Raw genomic sequence first — 19,765 nt, 5'->3', positions numbered from 1 at the left:
TTGAGACGGAGTCTCACTCTGTTGCCAGGCTGGAGTGCAGTGGCGCAATCTTGGCTCACTGCAACCTCCGCCTCCTGGGTTCAAGCAATTCTCCTTCCTGAGCCTCCTGAATAGCTGGGACTACAGGCATGCGCCACTACGCCCATCTAATTTTTGTATTTTTAGTAGAGACAGGTTTCACCATGTTGCCCAAGATGGTCTCGATCTGTTGTTCTCATGATCCGCCCGCCTCGGTCTCCCAGAGCGCTGGGATTACAGGCATGAACCACCGTGCCCGGCCCAAACTTCTAAATAGCTCTCAAACCAGCAGAAAATTAAAACGGTTTTTGACTTATGCAAAGCCAAAAGTTTCTCAGATGCTAGTACGTTCAGATTTCAGCATTTCCAGGTTTCTGTCACATTCTCTCAAAGGTATAGGTGTCATCCATCTACTTCATAGTAGCCTGGAATCTTTTAGTTCTGTTCTGTATTTCACAATTAATAGTAAACATAATTTAACAAATTACCAGGAGAACATGACCATATTCATCTTCTACACACCTACTATTTTCTACATCAAAGAGAGTGGACAGATTATCAAAAGATCTTTTCCTTTTACTGTTATTAAAACAGTAATAAATGACCATGTTTCTCATGGAATTTTAATCATCTGAATTGAAATACAAGAATCCTATGGTGCATAATATCTTTTGAAGATGATTTTATTTATAATAAACAGAAAGAATAAGGGGGGCATTTATACATAGGATAATATATTCTGGGACAGTCTCTGAGGTCAGCCTTGCCATAAGTTGACATGTGGCTGTAACTGTATTTTATTCTAAGTATTCATATTTTCCGTATAAATATAGACAAATCATTTTGTGGTAAAAATGATAAAAAGTACATATAGCATACATAATATATTACCATACTAGACAGACTTTAAAATAAACATTAGTCAGAAAAAATGAATATATGTTTTTCAAATTCAATTTTTCAAAAGATCTAAATCTATTACATATGCATATATTTTAAAAGCAATAAAGCTTTGCAAATTTTAGAATAAAGAGAAGAGTGCAATCAAACAAGAGCCCCGTAATCATTTCATTCACTACTTTTCCACTGTTTTCTTAAACTCCCTTTTTCAATTCAATAGGCTCCGGTTGGATAATTTTATAATTCCTTATGGATTACAAAACCAGAAGCTGTCTATAAAGGTCTCTGGATAATTTCATAATTCATTATAGTAGGAAACTAGAAATTACCTATACATTGCCAAAGCCAAAATCAAGTTGATGTCTACATGAGATCAGCAATATTAGCAAATGAAATAATTGGTGGTTATCTAAGTGATACATACAAGGGCTTTGAGAAAATATTCAATTTGCTCATCAATGTCTAAAATTCCACCATTGCAAGTTAGTTATTTTGTCTTAAGACTCTATGTTATTTTTAATATTTATTTATTTATTTATTTTGAGATGGAGTCTTACTCTGTCGCCCAGGCTGGAGTGCAGTGGCACGATCTCAGCTCACTGCAACCTCTGCCTCCTGGGTTCAAGTGATTCTCCTGCCTCAGTCTCCTGAGTAGCTGGGATCACAGGCACCCACCCTACACCCAGCTAATTTTTGTATTTTTAGTAGAGATGGGGTTTTGCCATGTTGGCCCGGCTGGTCTTGAACACCTGATTTCAACTGATCCGCCCTCCTCAGCCTCCCAAAGTGCAAAGATTACAGACGTGAGCCACTGCGCCCTGCCTTCACACTCAATATACTTAAAATAATTGCCAAAGGGTAAGGCAGCATTTTAAGCATTGGAAGTAATTTATATATTATAGCAAATGATTTTCTTGGTTCTTTTATTAATAGCATACATTGATAGGAGAAGGGTGAAAATTTGAAGATACAGAATGGAGTAAACAAGACTAAAGAAAACAAACTACCTATTGTCAATCTTTAGAATTTTGGATTAGAAATTGGATACCCAATAAATAGAAAGGTATTTTCTGTTGGGATATGTGTATGAGAGGTAAAATGTAAAAATAAAATAATAATAATAATAACAACACACCAATGTATTCAAGTATAACAGATCATAGTTAAATGAGATGGCATACTAAATACTCATCACGGTGCTTCAGTACTTAAAAATGGTGATATAGCAATAGTGATGGCAGTTTCTACTGTTATAACCATTATGAGATTAGCTTTTAAGTTCAATGTAATTGTAGGGAAACAAAACGTTTGGCTTATTTTGTATTTCTTGACAGTTTGGTAAGTTTATCTTAATATATTAAAATCTTTAAACTTTAAAATAACTGTATCTCATTTTGGCCAGACATCATGAAAAAACAATTCATGCCTCTTCTAAGCAGTGTGAGTAGAAGACAAAGCAGAAATACCTAAGCAGTAAGGAAAAGGATTCTGGATTTAGATTCAGTGGAGCTTTGCTCAATTACTGATTTTACCACTTTCAACTATCTGATCTAAGCAAGTCTTTTAACATCTCTAAGCTTTATTTTCCTCACTTATATTATGGTGACATTAATACTTACTCTATTTTACCTTCAAGGAGTATTGCAAAGCTTGAAGGATAAATGTTTCAAAATGATTTGAATATTCTGGTGAGAGCTGCAGTCCTTTAGTATTATCATTAAGATTTTATTCAAGTACACAAAATTTTAGAAAAGCTGTCATGAAAAATCTCACTTTTTATCTTCACGGACTATACTAGATTAACAAGGAGAACCTCAGGATGCCTTTCTGGACCACATTTTTCTCATTTGTTAAGCAATGGGGTACTGGATGATGTCACAATTTCCTGCCATCTCTGAAATTATCATATTACCTAGTAAAATTCACTTTCCTGGATTTTTTTAACCTGAAAATACAAGAAGTTATAGCAAACTAATCTCTGTTAATCTACTAAATAATTAACAGCTGAAGCACGCATTTAAAAATTCTCTAGAACATGAGGTTGAACCTCTACAACATCTGGTCATGTAGAATTGGTTGAATAGTACTACCATTTGTGTTTTAAGTTGTTCACGTATTTTCTGTGGCATTTTAGCTCCTTACCATAGAGGCAAGTGTTTTCCACTGGTATATTGAAAGGGTTAGACGTGTTCAAAGTTGAGTTATTTTTTAATCTAAATTTTCCTTTATATTCTCAGGTATTATTTGATACACTATTCAAGAGGCAAAAATTAAAATGGAACAATTGTAAACAACAAACAGTAAAAAGTGTCTTCATATTTTAATAGATAAGAACACAAAACCAGGTTATATTGCTCTAACATAAACCTCAAAAACACAAATGAAGATACCTGTCTCCCCTTAAAACCCTTCTTTCCACGGATCCCAGGAATGCCCTAGAATATAGAAAAGAAAAAGGAAATATTTGTTGAATAAATGAATTAGGTACTATAGATCTTTTTCTCCCAATATAAAGTAATAAAGCATTCAAAAGATAAAAACAAATTATTCTATAAACTGATGTGATATTCAGAAAAGCCTCAATATATTAATTTAACTGAGGCAGCCTCTTTCTTCTTCAAAACAAAATTCTGCTTTTATTCAGGAATCCATCCCATCTGTACTTCCAAATGGGATCTTGACATTTCCCTGGTGATAGTTATTTGTCCAGAGATAGGCATATTACCAAAGTTGGTATAACCAGATGAACATGAAGGTCTTATTTTCCATATCTAAGGGAAAATGCCCTCCTCTCTGTCTTCCCCTCTCTATCTGGATATAAACAAAGACACATTTAACCTGTGCACTGGCAATCTTGCAATCATATGGGAAATAAGCCTTAGGGTAAAGACAACATTAGAAAAGGTAAAGCAGAGAGATGAATCTACAGCCCATCTAACCTATGGATTTCTGGTCATGTAAGAAGCAGTAGGGTACAGTATTTAAGTACTCAGGCTTTAGAGCCGACAAAACCTTGTCCAAATCCTGGCTCTGCTCTTACTGCCTGTATATAGCCTAAGACAAGATAATTCCTCTGTGTGTGCCTCATTTTCTTCATCCATGGTGAGAAGAATAACAATACCTATAAAGAAGTTAATTCGTGTATATACACATACACATACATATAAGTTTATTAAAAATTTCATATATATACATATATAAAGAAGTTAATTCATGTATATAAAACCATTTATTAAATTGTTTTTATATACATGCACATACATAAAACCATTCAGTAGATCATTTGCTATTATCATCATCATCATTAAAAAATCCTTATGCTTAAGCCAGTTTGAATTGTGGTTTTCTGTTATTTGCAGTTTAAAGCATCTTGATATCATCACTTTGAGACTTGTAGGCTAAGCAGTCTGTCACAACCATGTAGCTTGAGATTAATAGTACATACAGGTAAGTTAGAAGACATCATTGGCTGAAGTAATCCATTCACTTTCAGGTCAACAGTGTTTAGAAAATACTCATGTATCTGATCATCAAAAAAGAGTTCACAGGTGAGCAAGAAGACTCATTTCATTAAGACTTTATATATATTTACATAATACAACCAACCTTTTAAAAAAAAAGAATAATTATTTCCTAAATTTTCAGTAGCCTCCCTAAATCTCATCAAGAAGTCAAATAATACAGACAGAATTATATAAGCATTTTTCATTTATATACACATATGTGTGTACATGTTTCATATGTATGTGTATGTGTATACACACAATATGCATGTAATGTACAGTATTGACTCCCAGAAATGACTTTTTCTTTCCATTTTTTTCAGCAATACTTAGCACTACTGTATCTTACTCTCTTCTGCTTTTTTTACTTAAATGTTTTATAACATAACACCCTTTTAGCTACATCATTCATAGTTTTAATGAGAATTTTGACATAGCCAAATAATATTAGGACACAGTACCCATGATGGGCTCAATATCACAAACTGGTCTTGTGTATTTATATGTTGAGACAGGTCTGGATATTTTCTTTTTTTTTAATTTTAATTTTTATTTTTTGACAAAGTCTTGCTCTGTTGCCCAGGCTGGAGTGCAGTGGTGTGATCTCGGCTCACTGAAAGCTCCACCTCCTGGTTTCATGCCATTCTCCTGCCTCAGCCTCCCGAGTAGCTGGGACTACAGGCGCCCACCACCACGCCCGGCTAATTTTTTGTATTTTTAGTAGAGACGGGGTTTCACCATGTTAGCCAGGATGGTCTTGATCTCCTGAACTCGTCATCCACCTGCCTCGGCCTCCCAAAGTGCTGGGATTACAGGTGTGAGCCACCATGCCCGGCCAGGTCTTGATATTTTCATATAGACTGGTAAAAATTAGTGAGTGTGATTACAGCAATGTGCCAATTGATGGCCAGTGTCAACACTGGGCTTAAGATCATTAAATCCAAGATGACAACATTTTACAAGGACACATAATTTTGGTTTGTTAAATAATTTATGAGAAATCAGTTCATGTCAAAGGATCAGAAAAGGATTGTTATCATGAAAAGCAGAGTAATTAACAATGTAAACCAGAATCATTGGGTCAAGAAGCAGCAGATCAATTCTTTGCATGATCAATGAGATACATCCTCTGCTAGTCTGCTGTAGTACACGAAGGTTAGGTGGCTTAGTTGTGGAGTTCTGCTGAAGATATTTTTTGCTATTGAACAAAACGACTTGCTGTGTTCACCAGGGAAACATCTTTACCTCATCTCACCAAAGATGGCTAGACATTTTGATTGTCATTACAGCACATTTAAACTCTTTGATTATTTCTTCTCTGCAGGGGCATTCACAAGTAATTACAAGAAAATATAACTTAACTCCCTCACTAAAAACTATTTATTTGAAAAATTCATTTAGCAAAGAATGTGGTTCACTTTCATTTGCAAAAATCACTTTCCAGAAATGAACATTTTGGCCTGAACTGCATTCTTATAATGATAGGGGTGAAGGCTGAATTCTGAATATGACTCTCTAATTTCAAATTCTACGACAATATACTAATATTGTTCAATTCTACTGTTTTCAATTAATACTGGCAATGTAAATGAAGGAATACAAAGAGAAATTACTCCATATAGATTGCATATAGCACTGAAAACTAGATATGATGAAGCTGCAATGCCATAACTCCTATAAATAACTTCATTAACCTTTTTAGTATAACAAACCATTTTGCAAAGGTTCTGTCTTTACTTATAAGTACCAATATTTATTAACAGCTATCTCCCATTATTAAATTAAACAAAAATATATCTTCTGAGGCTAAATTCTACCACATATTGCTCTCAAAATCAAGACTTGTCAAGAATTTATACTCAAAGATAATGAATTACAAAATAAAAATTTCATAGATATTTTAGTATTTTAGTGTGCATTTTCAAAAATTGAAATTTAAAATATAATTATATTTCTATCATGCTATGTTACTTTCTTTTAACAAAATTCAGTAAGATTTTCAAAAATCAAATTACATTTCTGGCAGGTGATTTTTCTTAAACCTGACTTGGTAACTCGGTAAGATTATTTCCCTGACATTTGATTTTATGACCCCTGTTATACATTATTTTAAGTATATCATTTCAGAAATACTATTTGAAGGGAATGGACTTACCCTTTCTCCTTCAGGACCCAGTTGTCCCACTTCTCCAGGAGAGCCAATAAAACCCTTAAAACAAGAAAATAATCTGTATATTATTTCATTTGAATATTCTCCCCATAAGTGATTCTAAAAAGAAGTACTTAAAATTTTATTTGTAGTAGCATGAAATTATAAGACTTACAAGTGTGAATAACTTCCCTTCACCTAACTGCTTTTTTTCCAGAAGTTACAGATCAATCTTCCCATTAAAAAATATACAAAATATAATTTAAGAAATGGTGGCTAATAAAAATGAGCCTAAATAATTTCCTTCACTAAATTTTATAGTTGGCAGAAAATATATGTATATAATTAGCTAAAATTTAAGACAGAATGGAGGTATCAAAAGAATATAAGAAGTACAGTGGAGGAAGAGATACATTTAAATGTGGCAGGAGCAAAGGCAATCAAAGAAGGCTTCAAAGGAGACTGTCACTTGAGACAGGTCTACAGAGTGGGTAAAATCTTAATAAGCAGAGACTGGAGAAAGAACTCTAGAAGAGCAATTAGAGTAAATAAAGACAAAATAGGAAGTCTTTGTTAATGGTAACAATTGGAGAGTGTTTGCAAATGGTAATTGATCACATTTTTTATATAACATGCTTTGTATGTAAGATGGTTTTATATGTTAGTTTTATGTGTAAGACCCATCCTGCCTTAATAAAGATTCCAATCTGGTCTGAGAAACAAGAGATACATATAAATAGCAATGCAAGGCACTTTATTCTAACATAACTTAGTTATATCTCACTTATGGGAAATAACGCATTTCATCAATTTTACAGATAAAGTGTATGGTAGTTTGGGTGCTAGATTAAGGAGAGTCTTAAATTTTAAAATAAAAATTTTAGACTTTATATATTAGACAAATGGAAACTACTGATTTTAGGGAGTATGGTAGTGCACTGATGTTATGCTGTATTTCTAAAATATTAATCTGTTGATAGGATACAGCATACAGCCATGACAGGAAACACTGAATATAGGCAAACCTGTTAGAAGCTCTTTAAGTGGTCTAAATTTGAAGGATTATGGGTCCAGATTATTGGTTCAACAAACATTATTTTAGTAGCCATTTTGTGTCAGGTACTGGGTTTATAAAGATGCATGTGAAAATCAGTGCCCTCAACAAGTACATAGTTTATTAGGAAAGAGGGTCATACAAAAAAATAATTGTAATATCATGTGATAATTGTTACATGATTATGTAATAGGTGATATGACAAATAAACAATGGGAACTTTGGAAGCAGAATGACCAGCTTTGCCTAGAGAGAGGATTAATGGTGCTTTGCTTTACTGAGGAAGCAACATTTGAACTAAGTCCTGAAGAAAAGAAAAGGCAGGGCTAACAATGTGCCATCAGTCAATCAATCAGAATGAAATGACATAACTTTTACAAAGAATTACAAATAGTCTGTGTGATTGGTGGGCAAGAGCTGAGTTTGGAAAGGGTGGCAGGGGGTCATATCATGAAGAGTCTTTTTTGTTATGATGGCAAGTCTGCAATTTACACCGTGAGTCATTAAAAAATTTAGACACAGTTTTGATATAATCAAATTTTCACTTTATAAACTCACTTGGATTACAGTGGGTCACACAGGTCTTTATCTATCTATAAGAATCAAGAGAAAAGATGACTCTAAAGTTTACAATTGGCTTGACAGGCAAATGATAACCACTGATAGACATATGGAAAACAAATAGAAAAGCTGAGTCTGATATAAAGAGGATGAGTTTTGTTAGTTATTTGGAATTTGTGGTTATAATGAGGTATTCAAATGTAATTATCATGGCAGGGAGTTGCAAGATGTGGGGTTCATAGAAAAAGCTCATAGAGAAAAAAAATCTGAAGGACAGATATGTCTGAAGTCTTAAAGACAGACTAAAGCTCTGAGGAGAAAATAACAGGAAAAATTCTCACTGATCAGACAGAGGGTGAAATAGGGGTGTGGGAGAAGAGTAGTTATATGGATACAGAGAAAAGCCAAAGTATAAAAGAAATTGAAGTAGAGATACAGTAGGTCATTTTTACTAAGATTTAAATAAAGGCTTCTTATTTTGAATCACACAATGGATGATTTCTCAGAGTAAATACTTTCATAATAACAGATACTGAAGAATTCAAGCATTAAAAAGTAAATGTCATTTCTATACCCATTTCAGCATTATTCACAATTATCAACAGGTGGAAGCAACCCAAATGTTCATTAACAGATGAATGAATAAACCAAATGTTGTATATACATAAAATGGAATATTATTCAGCCTTAAAAATGAAGGATTCTGATAACTGCCACAACATGGATGGACCTTAAAGACAATTATGCTAAGTGCAGTAAGCCACTCACAAAAGGACAGATAGTGTACGATTCCACTTACATGATGTACTTAGGGTAGTCAAATTCACAGAGACAGAAAGTAGAATGGTGGTTTCCAGGGACTGGGAGTGGAGAATGGGGAATTGTTTATTGGGTACAGAGTTTCAGTTTGGGAAGATGAAAAAGTTTTTAAGATGGATGGTGGCAATGGTTGTACGACAATGTGGATGTACTTAAGGCCACTGATTATATAATTTAAAAGGGTTTATAAATGGAACTTTTTATGTTATGCATATTTTATCTTTTTCATTTTAAAAAGAAAGAGATAAATGTCTCAAGAATCATACCTAAGTTGCCTGGAATAAAACTTTTGGAAGATTTTAGTTCCTTAGAGTTCAGTTAAGTATTGCCATTAAAAAAGTTGCCATCATCCATCTTGAAAACTTTTTTAGGTGTTTTTCCTTGTCAAAGGTGCCTAAAATTGCCTTATATTCCATAGATTGTATGAACAAGCAAAAACTGAAAGAAAAGAGAGAGAGAATGTGTTCCTTTATACATAACTTCAATAAAGCGAAACATCTATAATTTTCTTACTCAAAAGTCAAGCAGCTGGAGAATGGGAAATGTTTCTTTTAAAGTGAACCATACGAAAGTATTTCTGATACTAGAGCATTTAGGATTATGATGACAAGCTGTGTACATTTTCAGAATCATCTGTTGATGACTTCAAGTGTAAAGTCAGCTAACTTTTGTTTTAATATATCCAACAGGAGTTTTGGTTACAAATAAAAAGAAGACATTCTAACTGGTGTATACTTATCAGTGAACTAAATAATCAATTGATAACTCAAGAACTGAAGTCAGAACTCCAACATAGGCTGTACAGAGTGTAAAGGGAACATTTTACAATTAGATATTTTAAATACAACAATGTTATAAGTAATTGTTTAGGAGTTTCATAGAGGTTTCTTGATCATCATTACACTGATTCTAACAGAAATAAGATGTCAGCAGTACCAAACAAAGAAACCACACAGAGTTGAGGTCATTCTCAAAATACCACCATTAAACTAGAGTTTACTGTGTAATGAAACAAAGAACATTAAAAAGAATAACACATGTTTTTGCTTTTTGATTCGAAGGTGGTAGATCTGGTTAGAAGCAATTCTGTGTCACCAGCAGGACCACTAGAGGGTCGGGAGAGGTTCAATATACTTTTACTTTTGTGGGCAGCTAGCACATTATTACATAAAGAAATGCCAAAGAAGGGTTTAAAAATTATGATGTGTTTTAAATGTTTACATTTGACAAAATATTTCTGCTAATACCAAAAAAATACCATCAAATAACTGCCAATGAAAAGCTAATTTATCATGATTCATGAAAATATTCATGTATAATTCATAACATTTAGAATTTACCAGTAACAGGACACAAATTAAGTGAAAAACATCTATCCTATGAGTATATTTCTATGATTTTTTCCTTTTTAACCAGATTTGAAGTTAATGCTAAAAATCTACGTTTGATAAAGCTGCACCCTACAACTCACCGATCTTCGACAAAGTCGGCAAAAATAATTAATCAGGAAAGAATACCCTATTCAATAAATGGTGCTGGAAAACTGGCTAACCATACGCAGAAGAATGAAACTGGACCTCTACCTCTGACTGAGTTAATATATAAAAATTAACTCAGGATGGATTAAAGACTTAATATGTAAGACCTCAAACTATAAAAATCCTGGAAGAAAACCTAGGAAATACCCCTCTAGACATTGGCCTAGGCAAAGAATTTATGACTATATCCTGAAAAGCAACAAATGCAACAAAAAAATTGGCAATTGCGACCTAATTAAACTAAAGATCTTCTGCAGAGTAAAAGAAACCATCAACAGAGTAAATAGACAACTTACAGAACAGGAGAAAATATCTTCAAACTATGCATCTGACAAAGGACTAATATCCAGAATCTCTAAGGAACTTAAACAAATCAACAAGAAAAAAACAAATAACTTTATTAAAAAGTGGGCAAAGTACATGAATAGACACTTCTCAAAATAAGACATACAAGTGGCCCAAAAACATGAAAAAAATGCTCAACATAAGTAATCGGAGAGATGCAAATCAAAATCACAGGGGAATACCATCTCACACCAGTCAGAATAGCTATTATTAAAAAGTCAGAAAATAACAGATGATGAGGTTTCAGATAAAAAGGAATGCTTATACACTGTTGGTGGTAATGCAAATTAGTTCAGCCCCTGTAGAAAGAAGTTTGGAAATTTCTCAAAGAACTAAAAATAGAATTACCATTTGACCCAGCAATCTCATTACTGGGCATATACACAAAGAAAAATAAATCATTCTACCAAAAACATATCTGCACTCATATGTTTATTGCAGTACTATTCACCATAGAAAAGACATGCAATCAACCCAACTGCTCATCAATAGTGGACTGCATGAAGAAAATGTGGTACATACAGACCATGGAATACTACAGTGCCATAAAAATGAACAAAACCATGTCCTTCGCAGCAACATAGATGCAGATGGAGGCGATTATCCTAAGCAAATTAACACAGAAACAGAAAACAAAATATGCTGCATGTTCTCACTTATAAATGGCAGCTAAACATTGGGTATACGTGGACACAAAGATGGGAAAAATAAACACTGTAGACTCCCTAAGGAGGGAGCGACAGAAGAAGGCAAGGGTTGAAAAACCCATATATTGGGTACTATGTTCACTGCTTTGGCAACATGATCACTAAAAGCCCAAACCTTAGCATTACACAATATATCCATGTAACAAATCTGCACATATACACCTAAATCTAAAATAATTTTTCAATCTACATTTGAGAACCTTTATGAATGTGAAATTCCCTCCTTATTCCAATCACACTCCCACGCGTGAAACCTAACTAAAGTGTGAAAACCTAACTAAAAGTACAACTTAAGAGGGTTGTAACCGAGAAAACAATTTTCAATACAAATGGGAGAAAGAAAAAACAAAAGGATGTATAATACAACGCAAAAATGGCATGCAGAAGAACACAGTTATATGGATCACTGAAGCAAGATGACGAAATACAATAAGAGTAAGTTGTACAGTGCCAAATATATTTCGCATATATTCCTTGGAGTTATTAGTTCATGAACAGAAGAACAGAAGAAATTATAGAATCCACATAGTAAATATATGCATACACTATGCCTTATACCTTAAGAATGCTAATCTTGTTTAATTTTTCCCAACTACCTGAAAAGTAAGTTTCATCATGACCATTTAACAAATAATGAGATAACAAAAATGAAGCAGAGAGAGACTGAATAACATCAAAAGTCACAAAGCTAGTAAAAGAAGTATTAAGAGGCTGGTCTCCGTGGCTCACACCTGTAATCCTAGCACTTTGGAAGGCCGAGACAGGCAGATCACAAGGTCAGGAGTTTGAGACCAGCCTGGCCAATATGGTGAAAGCCTGTCTTTACTAAAAATACAAAAATTAGCTGGGTGTAGTGGCAGATGCCTGTAGTCCCAGCTACTCAGGAGTCTGAGGCAGAAGAATCACTTGAACCTGGGAGGAGGAGGTTGCAGTGAGCCGAGATCACACCACTACACTCCAGCCTGGGCGACAGAGCAAGGCTCTGTCTCAAAAAAAAAAAAAAAAGAAAACCTATCTAACTCCACAGTCCATGTTCTTGGCCATTAATCTCTTCTTACTTCCCAAATCCAAGTCAACATGTGTTTTCAGTGTAATTTCTAATAAAAAAAAAAATACATGACTTTTCCTCATTATATGGTTACTTAATGCAAGAACAAAGACAACATGAGCTAGTGGAAAGAGGTCAGAGCTAAACGTGAAAAGACATTGGTTCCAGTTCTAGCCAGCTATAACTTTGGCAGATCAAGTAAGTTCCTTAGCTTGCTATTTTTCTCATCAGTAAAATGAAGATGATAGGCCTGTTCTACATCACAGTGCCGATGGCAAAATAAAAGAATAAAATATACATGAAAGTAGCTGGAAATGTTTAATAATTTTTTAAAATGTAAGACATATTGCACATATTGTTTAAATACCTTATGCTTAACTTCTTTTTAAAAGGCATTTTAGGCTGGGCGCAGGAGCTCACGCCTGTAATCCCACCACTTTGTGAGGCCGAGGCAGGCGGATCACGAGGTCAGGGGTTTGAGACCAGCCTGGTCAACATGGTGAAACCCTGTCTCTACTAAAAATACAAAAATTAGCTAGTTATGGTGGTGCATGCCTGTAGTCCCAGCTACTTGGGAGGCTGAGGCAGGAGAATCACTTGAACCCAGGAGGCGGAGGTTGCAGTGAGCCAAGACTGTGCCATTGCACTCCAGCCTGGGCGACAGAGCAAGATTCCATCTCAAACCAAAACCAAAACAAAACAAAAGGTATTTTAGATAATATAAGGCACAAATGTAGACTTTGGAACATATCTGGCTATTAAAAATAAAGAATTTTAAAAATATATTTTTTATTTTATACACTACGTTTATATGGTTTGGATGTTTGTCCCCTCAAAATCTCATGTTGAAATGTGATTCCTAATGTTGGAGGTGTGGCCTGGTGGGAAGTGACTGGATCGTGGGGGTGGTCCCTCACTGATGGTTTGGCATCATCCCCTTGGTGATAAGTGAGTTCTCAACTCAAGTGAGATCTGGGTGTTTGAAAGATTTGGGACCTTCCGTTTTTCTCTCTCTTACTCCCACTCTCACCTTGTGACGTTGCCTGCTCTCCCTTCACTTTCTGCTGTGACTATTTGAGTTTTCCAAGGCCCTCACAAGATACAAATGCCGGTGCCTTATCTGCATGGCCTGCAGAACTATGAGCCAACTAAACTTCTTTTCTTTATAAATTACCCAGCCTCAGGTATTTATAGTGATGCAAAAAGTGACTAACACAATATAATATAGAAATGTTTATTTTGCTTCCTTAGTGACTAAAAATAGCTAACATTTCCTTTAATGGTTTGGGAGTGAAATGGGATGTTCTGGATACAATAAGGTTATTTCATTCTTTGCAGATATTTCTTTACTCCTGACAGTTTTTGTATAATAAAATTATCTCAGCCTTGAACCACTATGAATTTCTTTACCTCTTCATATTTTTTACATCATGACTTCCTTAGGTCTGTATCCATTCATATATAAATAATACTACAAATGTTATAGAGCACATTCTAACACGCCAGATATTATGCTATGGAAATAAATATAAAATAATTATGCAAAACCTACCACAATGAGACTGTTTTCTGTCACCATAGAAGTGAAAGTAACTACTGTAGTAAGCAAGTGTATTCATGCTACATCTGAATTAAATTCAAAGCTACTAAGAGAGTGTAAGTGTTTTATATATTTCATTCCACTTTTAGGCAAGCATGCTTAATAAAATGATGGAAATGACTACTTACTCGTGCACCTTTAGGACCTGAATGACCTTCTGGTCCAGCTAAACCCTGGTGTAAACAAAAGACATTGTCATCATACTACAGTACTTTTTAAAGAGTTAATAAATAGATTAATAAAAAGGGCATACAAAGAGGTATCATTTTCAAAACTATAGAATTCAGAACTCTGCATAACTAATGAAGATTACCAATGTTTGAGGAATTTTAGAATTTCTGAACCAAAAGAGCCATTGGAAATAATCTATACACAAATACATTTTAGATATATAAATAAAGTACATTAACACATTGTCAGATTTTTAAAAATTTTTTCATTACATTATTTCTCACTGGAAGATTATCTGTGTTGTTTTAAAACATTTCTAATTAACTTATTCTAAAAGATATTACCATAAATTTTTAAAAAGATAAATATATTTGAAACTAGATCAATGTCCATATGTTTACATATTCATGTTTTATATTTTTTATATAACATATATTCTCACTTGAGAGTAAGAGTGTAATACAGAATACCTCTAAGTGTTTTTAAAGTCCTAAAAAATAGAATTTTGTTAATTTTTTTGCTTATTTATTTCCCTCATTGAGAATAAAAAAAATATAAATGTAACTCTATACATTTAATTAATTTTAGAAGTAATCAATTCATGAAAACTTAGAAAAGAAAGCTTGTTCTGTTATTAATCTACATGAAGTAGAGAAAGCTAGAAGTTATAAGGGAATACATATAAAGTGATTAGAATAAATTTTTAAAACAGTATACAAATAACCGAATTCAGTTAGATAAAAGTGTTTGCTAGTGGTATACTGTTTCTCAAATTTTTATAACTCTGTTATTAAAAAATGATGTTTATTACAGAGAGTCTTAACTCTTACTATTACTTCATTTTGTTCAGTGACAATATTGTAAAATCACAATCAGCACTGTTTTAAGAACTTATTAACACTTGCGCATTTTAATTTTGAAGATTCCATTGTATATCACATCAAACATATTTAAAAGCCCCATTCCAATTTTAAATAAAACTTTCTGCAGAAAAATTGTAATGGATTTCTACAACTTTGATTTTAAAATTATTTCTCTATGACTTATTCATTATTTAATAAAAACAACTATCTGAACATTAATTCTCAAAATCAGAAATACAATGTATTAATAAATAGGAACATAAGAAGTCTAAATATAGTTACTGCACCTGCCTGCCAGGGTAACCGGGTGAACCAATATTACCAGCAAATCCTGGAATTCCCTGAAATAATAAATAAAATAAACAGTACAGCAAAGCCAAAGGAGGCCCAAGGAACCAAATTTGGTGTATTTGCAATATACAAGCTTGGAAATAATTTTTCCCCATAAAAATATTGAGTCCTACACATGGCTTATGTAACTGAAATCACCTGTGTGAAGGAAAATGGACAAAAATTGCTAAATAAAATAAGTAAAGCTATTAGATTAGGGCCCTAAATGATATATTGATAATTAATAATGATAAATCTAGGATGGAAAAATCCACAGCTAAAACAGACACTTATTCTAGAAGAAGAGCTGGTATATTTCTTAATTACCAATAACTTTTTTTACCAGTAGATTGAATTCTTTCTTGTCTCGATCATCCTACAACAGTCCTTAACAGTCTGAGCATGAGCCCCAGAAGACTAAGAGGGGCAGTAAACCACAAAACCAACCTCTACTTCTTTCCTAAAGTAAACTTAACCTTACAGTAAGTCTGATTAAGTAAATAAATATTAAGTGGCAAATACCTTTATCATGACATGGGTCTGATCTAGTAAATTTAAATGGTGCTATGGACTTAATATTTGTGTGCCTCAAAATTCATGTTAAAATCCTAACCCTGCTGATAATGCCTAACAGTATTAGGAGGTGGCTCTTTGGAAGGTAAATAGGTTGGAGCCCTCATGAATGGGATAAATGACCTTATAAAGAGGCCATGTGAGAATAGAATAAAAAGTCAGCAGTCTGTAATCCAAAAGATAGCCCTCACCAGAACCTAACTGGGCTGGCATGCTGATCTCAGACTTTCGGCCTCCAGAATTGTGAGAAATTTCCATTGTTTATAAGCCACCCAGTCTATGGTCTTTTGTTATAGCAGCCCAAACTGACTTAGACAAATGGTAAACTCACTCGGAATTTGCAACTTTGTATTCTTGATTTAAAACAAAGTTTGCTCAGGAAAGGCTAATATATGGAAACCCAAAGGCATAAGAAAGGAAAACTGCTACAGAACTGGGTGGAAAAGTGAGACAAAATATTACAGCTTCTATTTTATAAAAAACAAAAAAAACAAAAAACAAAAAAACAAAACTCTTTTTCATTGATACATCATTCATTTATTCATTTACTCATTAGTTTATTCAGAGTTTAGGTCTATCAAACAATTCTTGACCCAAGGAAATGTCAGAAGAAGGTATGTTGAGCTGATGACAACAATGCTGTCTAGATTTCTTATTATCACCTAAAATTCCTTTCCTGTTTGTTTATAAATGATATAATGAAAGATAATTGCACTTTGTCCTTTTGCTCTGAAGTAGATAGAAGAGTGTTACCTCCACTTTAAGTACAGATACACTAAAACTTCTAAAAATTTGGAAAATCTAGAGAAAGAACAGACCAAGGAAATGAAAAATAGAGGATAATAGCTGAGTTTCTTCTCTCTACTTTTCTCAGAATTCATCTCTCACTTTTTCCCCTCTCATTTCTATCTCTCATTTCCCCTTCCCTTCCCTTGACCAAAATTAACATTTACTGAGCACTTTTTATTTGCTAAGCACTTTGCATATATGAGATAGTCTTTTCTTCATTCTACATTTAAAGAAACTGATACACAGAAGTTAAGACAATGGACAACTGAAGAGAATGTGAATAAACAATGGCCTTCTGAGGATTACAGAAGAAATTCTTGTCTATATATAGAGAGTTATATCCTATGAATTTCAGAAACCGTATTTATATATTAAATATTCCCCTATTCATATTAGATATCATATATTTACATAATATTTTATTCCCATAACATTTATTGGGCATTTATCATATGCCAGGCACTATTTCAAGTATTTTATATGTATTATCTTATTCAATCTACTCAAAAACCCTGTAAGACAGATATCATTATTCCCATATGAGAAATGAGAAAAAATGAGACATAAGGTGTTTATGTCACCAGTGGAAGGTTACTTAGCTAATAAGTAGGAAGTCAGGAATTAAATCAGCAAGTCTAATTCCAGAGACCACCATTCAAAGGCCCATTTCCCTAGTGTGGGTTTGAAGTGCCAAAAACGTCCAATAGCACTCCAAGGAAAGTCCTCTAATTATGGGATTTGCTCTAGTATATTTACAACCACCTTCCTTTATGCCCCATCCAAATCCAAAACAGACAGGCCCACATTCTAGACATTCACAAAACCTTATATTGATGTATGCCAACAGAAAGGAGTAAGACAAATGTAAAAGGCTGTTTTTATTCTGTAGGTCACTATCTATCTGGCTAATGAAAACCGCCATCCCTTTTCCATTCCTTTCCTAGTCATTAAGTTAACTAACCTCAAAAAAAAGGCAATCTGTTATAGAATATAAGTGAAATACTATTTCGAATGGATTGTCACAGAGGGTGTTAAAGCAACATGTGGAGATCTAGCTAACACAGTTTAGCTATGCAGAGAAAGACACAAAAGAATTCCACTCAATGTCTAAGTTCTGCTATACTAGAACAGCAGTAAACAAAGTAAACAAGTAAGACTTCAGCATAATCTTTATATGGCATAAACATATTCTGAGCCAACCATACCCTAGAATCACTGAGACAACCAAAGAAACTCAAAAGAAACTCAAAACAAACAGCATGACTTAATTCACTCTGCATTTAAAGATAGAGTTTTAAAAAAAAGTCGGCTCACTCAAATCTGCAGATTGGATGGAGTAACAGAGATACAGTTATATCAACAGCCCCTTGAGAAGTCAGGAACGGAAAGTTAGGAAGCCTGTCCTAATCTTACTTAAAACACACGTTCTGAGTCAGTTAGACTTCATTCAGAATTCTGGCACTGCTCCAGCACTGCTACTATAGTTTCTGTTTTTTCATTAGTAAAATGGAATAACAGCATTCATTTTGTAGATAAAAGAGAACTATGTGTAGAAATATATTTAAAAGTGGAAGTAACTGCAATAACTCTTAGTGTTGCTGGGCATTAGGTTAATTAACACATGTAAAACTGAATATATGACTAGAAGTTGTAGTTAATAGTAATACAGTTTGGCAAATAATAAGGGCTGTAAGTAAATGACAGCTCTTATTACTAGAGCTCACATAAATGATATAATTGCCTTTCCAAATGTTTGCTGACCAATTTGAAGATATTTACAAATTTTCAAGACAAATGTCTTCCAGCAAGTCAGCTATGCTCCTCTTAATGTCCATAGTATTTTATTTTTATTATTATTATACTTTAAGTTCTAGGGTACATGTGCACAACGTGCAGGTTTGTTACATATGTATACATGTGCCGTGTTGGTGTGCTGCACCCATTAGCTCGTCATTTACATTAGGTATATCTCCTAATGCTATTCTTCTCCCCTCCCTCCACCCCACAACAGGCCCTGGTATGTGATGTTCCCCTCCCTGTGTCCAAGTGATCTCATTGTTCAATTCCCACCTATGAGGGAGAACATGCGGTGTTTGGTTTTCTGTTCTCGCAATAGTTTGCTGAGAATTATGGTTTCCAGCTGCATCCATGTCCCTACAAAGGACATGAACTCATCCTTTTTTTTGTGGCTGCATAGTAGTTCATGGTGTATATGTGCCACATTTTCTTAATCCAGTCTGTCATTGATGGACACTTGGGTTGGTTCCAAGTCTTTGCTATTGTGAATAGTGCTGCAATAAACATACATGTGCATGTGTCTTTATAGCAGCATGACTTATAATCCTTTGGGTATATACCCAGTAATGGGATGGCTGGGTCAAATGGTATTTCTAGTTTTAGATTCTTGAGGAATCGCCACACTGTCTTCCACAATGGTTGAACTAGTTTACGGTCCCACCAACAGTGTAAAAGTGTTCCTATTTCTCCACATTCTCTCCAGCACCTGTTGTGTCCTGACTTTTTAATGATTGCCATTCCAACTGGTGTGAGATGGTATCTCATTGTGGTTTTGACTTGCATTTCTCTGATGGCTAGTGATGATGAGCAGTTTTTCATGTGTCTGTTGGCTGTATGAATGTCTTCTTTTGAGAAGTGTCTGTTCATTTCCTTTGCCCACTTTTTGATGGGGTTGTTTTTTTCTGGCAAATTTGTTTGAGTTCTTTGTAGGTTCTGGATATTAGCCCTTTGTCAGATGAGTAGATTGCAAAAATTTTCTCCCATTCTGTAGGTTGCCTGT

General features: G+C 34.1%; 1 protein-coding gene across 1 annotated transcript in view; it reads right to left on the bottom strand.

The window, feature by feature from the left end:
* Nucleotides 1-19,765, bottom strand: part of COL24A1 (collagen, type XXIV, alpha 1) — a 395,043-nt gene that overhangs the window by 289,596 nt on the left and 85,682 nt on the right. Inside the window, exons 9-12 of the mRNA XM_011956095.1 lie at nucleotides 15,564-15,617; nucleotides 14,371-14,415; nucleotides 6,577-6,630; nucleotides 3,309-3,353 (exon numbers count right to left, since the gene is read on the bottom strand). Coding sequence (XP_011811485.1) covers nucleotides 3,309-3,353; nucleotides 6,577-6,630; nucleotides 14,371-14,415; nucleotides 15,564-15,617 — 198 coding nt within the window. The remainder of the gene's footprint in view (nucleotides 1-3,308; nucleotides 3,354-6,576; nucleotides 6,631-14,370; nucleotides 14,416-15,563; nucleotides 15,618-19,765) is intronic.

Source organism: Colobus angolensis, unplaced genomic scaffold (assembly GCF_000951035.1).
Source record: "Colobus angolensis palliatus isolate OR3802 unplaced genomic scaffold, Cang.pa_1.0 Scaffold41, whole genome shotgun sequence".
NCBI classification, from domain to species: domain Eukaryota; kingdom Metazoa; phylum Chordata; class Mammalia; order Primates; family Cercopithecidae; genus Colobus; species Colobus angolensis.
The sequence above is the reverse complement of the archived record's forward strand: the minus strand, read 5'-3'. Positions and strand labels throughout refer to the sequence as shown.